We start from the raw sequence: 3,449 nt of genomic DNA, 5'->3' as shown, positions 1-3,449 counted from the left end.
ATTTTTTAAAAAATGTAACTAAATTTGTAATTCTTAATATTTTCGGAAGTAACTGTAATGAATTACAGTTACTCTTTTTTTGTAATTAAATTACGTAACGTCTTTACATGTAATCCGTTACTCCCCAACACTGCTCTGGAGGCACGTCTGAACTTAATGTGGACAAGCATAAAAAATGAAACAGCAGGCGCTTTTTTGATGCTCAAAGCGCGTCTCTGACGTCGCATCAGGGTCAGGGCGCAAACAGGGCTTAAAACCAATGAGAATCAACACACAGTCCTCACTACACTTAGCAAGGAGGGGATGTGTGTGCTGACCGTTCAGACTGGCCTCCACAACGTCCTCCTGCTTCTCCACCACCTCAGGGATCCTCAGGTAGGCCACGCCCACATCCTCACACTCCCTCTCCTGCTCCTCTTCCTCCGGCGGCTCGCTCACCACCGTGAACTGGATCCTGTGGGAGACACACCATCATCATCCTCAGTTAGCGATCAGTTCGGCATCAGAAGATGTGATGATGGTGAACGGTGGAGCGTGTTTTGATGATATCAGCATTCAGTCAGATGTTTGTTTCTCCATCAGACACTTAAAGGATTCATGAAGGATGATGAAGTGAAACTTCATTATTACAGTCATGAAAAATCAGATGAAAAAACTCGATTTCTGAACATAAAAAGGGATTTTTTTTTTTATAAATTAATCCAAAACTAACCCTGATTTACTCAGACTGAATCTTAGGGGTAGTTTACACTTTTCTTGGATGCAAAGGTTTTCTCCCCTCAGGCAAGAACCTTTAGAGGAACAGAAGAGGCTAAAGCAGGTCCTGTGATGTTTGGATTCTTTGAGCATCTTGAAGCCCAGTGAACTGAACTACACTGCATTGAACTGAAGTGCACTGAACCAAACTACACTGGAATAATCTGAACTGCACTAAACTGAACTGAATTACACTGAACTGAACTGGACTGGACAGTACTTAACTGGACTTCCCTGATCTTGAACTGTACTGCACTGAACTGAACTAGACTGAAGTAGACTGAACTGAACTACACTGAACTAAATTGGACTGAACTGAACTGCACTGAGCTGAACTGCAGTGAACTGAACTGAACTGAACTGGACTGCACTGAACTGCACTGCACTGAACTACAGTGAACTGAACTGGACTGAACTGGACTGAACTACAGTGAACTAAATTGGACTGAACTGAACTGCACTGAGCTGAACTACAGTGAACTGAACTGGACTGAAGTAGACTGAACTGAACTACAGTAAACTGAACTGAACTGCACTGAGCCGAACTTAGCTGAACTGGACTGAACTGGATTGCGCTGAACTGAACTAGACTGAAGTAGACTGAACTGAACTACAGTGAACTAAATTGGACTGAACTGAACTGCACTGAGCTGAACTGCAGTGAACTGAACTGAACTGGACTGCACTGAAGTGAACTGAACTGAACTGGACTGAACTGGACTGCGCTGAACTGAACTAGACTGAAGTAGACTGAACTGAACTACAGTAAACTGAACTGAACTGCACTGAGCCGAACTGAGCTGAACTGAACTGCACTGAGCTGAACTACAGTGAACTGAACTGAACTGGACTGGACTGAACTGGATTGCGCTGAACTGAACTAGACTGAAGTAGACTGAACTGAACTGACCTCAACTGCACTAAAGCCAAAGACCAACTCGCTGGTTTTAACATCTGATATCAGGTAATGACTCCTTTAGCTTCTGAGTGATTAGCTCAAATCATCACTGCTGCTTAGGTGGGAGGATAAAAAACCCAACAGCTAACAGCGCCAAGGCCTCAGACACCGTCCCCCATGTGTGATGTCTGTGTTTTTGGAGGGGCTGTACCAAAACTGATATTTCACCCTACTGGAGTACTGCTCCAGGCTGAGTGACAGAGTCTGTTTGACCTGCCGTCCACAGCATGGTGAGTATGCAGGAGAACACTGCTGTTGTTCTAAATCGTCATCGTCGTCATGGACGGTATGGGAGAAGATCTGAGGAGGTTTTTAAATGGTCTCACTGAACCAAAAGAGGACAGAGAAAAGCTGAAACACCTGATTAGTAGCAGGAAGTTCAGCTGTGGAATCTGCTCGATGGACTTGGGTCGATCAATTCAGAGAGTGAGTTCATAACATATCAGCTGTCTCAATCCCTGTCTCACCGTTTTCTCCTCCTTACCTCTCCATCTGAGCGTTCCGTCCGCGCAGGACTTCCCTCAGCAGTCGCCGCCTCGCTCTGTTGTTCTCTGCATCCACAGGAATCACTGCAGGAAGACAAACAGCCAACAAGGATCTGAATCAAACACAATAAACCTGGAGGGATTTCTTCCTCTGTCATCATCATCACTATAAAACACGTCAGCCTCATTTGCTTATGAAAGGCCATGTGAAGGATGAACCCATGAGGAACGCCAGTTTATTTCCACTTATATTTCTATGTCACTCAGATCTTCCTCTGCTCTAACCATGTTCATGGTTAGAGCAATTCCTCACACTAAGCATGCTTGTAGCGACAGTGAAGAGGGGAAAACTCCAGGAAGAAACCTCCTGTGGAACCAGGCTCAGTGTGAGCGGCCATCTGGGGTTCAAGGAGGCAGAAACAGAGATACAAAGCAGCCAGCCAGGCAGACGAGCTCCAAGCCAGCTCCCATGTCAGAGGATGAAGAGAGCAAGTCCAACCAGTCACAGTCAGAGAAACAGGACTAAACTGAAAAACAGGCCGATCTCTAACATCTATAAACAAAGGTGTTTATGGCAGCAGCAGAATACTTGGATATCTAAACCGTGCAGGGCGTTGGCTGTGGATGATGGACACCCCGCTTTAGGGGCTCAGTATAAACCAACCTGGAAAGATCGACTGACTTTAGATCTGGCGCGTTCAGGTAAAACAGGTGAAGCACTGTTTGATCAGTCACATCCGAACATGCAGAGCTGCAGATTTCTACCAAAACAAGCTGTTATCCTGAAGGGATCAGAGTCAGAGATGGTCAGACTGAGAGCCACAGAGCTGCAGCAGGAACAAAGTTCAGAGCAAGCAGAGTCTGCTTTAGCATGTAGAGGCATCAGTTCTGATCACATTCACCCAGGAGGAGGACCTATCCACACTTATTGTCCAGCTGTCAGGGACAGATGCCCGTTTATCAGACCATGTCTTCACAGAACCAATCACAGCCGGCCCTGCCCGGACGCTGTGATTTCCTGGAAGAGGATGGGAATCTGTGTGGAAACCACAGCATACTTTGTTCTGTTCCTCTAGGAACAGCGTATAAAAGATGTTTTGAAAACAAACACATTAACTCTGATCAGCTCTGTGATATGGAAGGTTTTTGCTGTTCCAGCAACTTTAAAGGAATAGTACACCCAAAACATGATTAGCCTTCATTTTCTACTCACCCCCATGCTGAACAACACTCTGGAGTACTTTTTTGAT

At 45.4% G+C, this 3,449-nt stretch overlaps 1 protein-coding gene across 1 annotated transcript in view; it reads right to left on the bottom strand.

Moving 5' to 3' along the window:
- Positions 1 to 3,449, bottom strand: part of rpgrip1l (RPGRIP1-like) — a 50,459-nt gene that overhangs the window by 8,813 nt on the left and 38,197 nt on the right. Inside the window, exons 26-27 of the mRNA XM_015398867.1 lie at positions 2,199 to 2,283; positions 318 to 454 (exon numbers count right to left, since the gene is read on the bottom strand). Of these exons, the coding sequence (XP_015254353.1) occupies positions 318 to 454; positions 2,199 to 2,283 (222 nt within the window). The remainder of the gene's footprint in view (positions 1 to 317; positions 455 to 2,198; positions 2,284 to 3,449) is intronic.

The sequence above is a fragment of the Cyprinodon variegatus genome, unplaced genomic scaffold, assembly GCF_000732505.1.
Source record: "Cyprinodon variegatus isolate N-32 unplaced genomic scaffold, C_variegatus-1.0 Scaffold968, whole genome shotgun sequence".
Lineage (NCBI taxonomy): Eukaryota > Metazoa > Chordata > Actinopteri > Cyprinodontiformes > Cyprinodontidae > Cyprinodon > Cyprinodon variegatus.
Note: the sequence above shows the minus strand (reverse complement) of the source record. Positions and strands in the feature narration are given on the sequence as shown.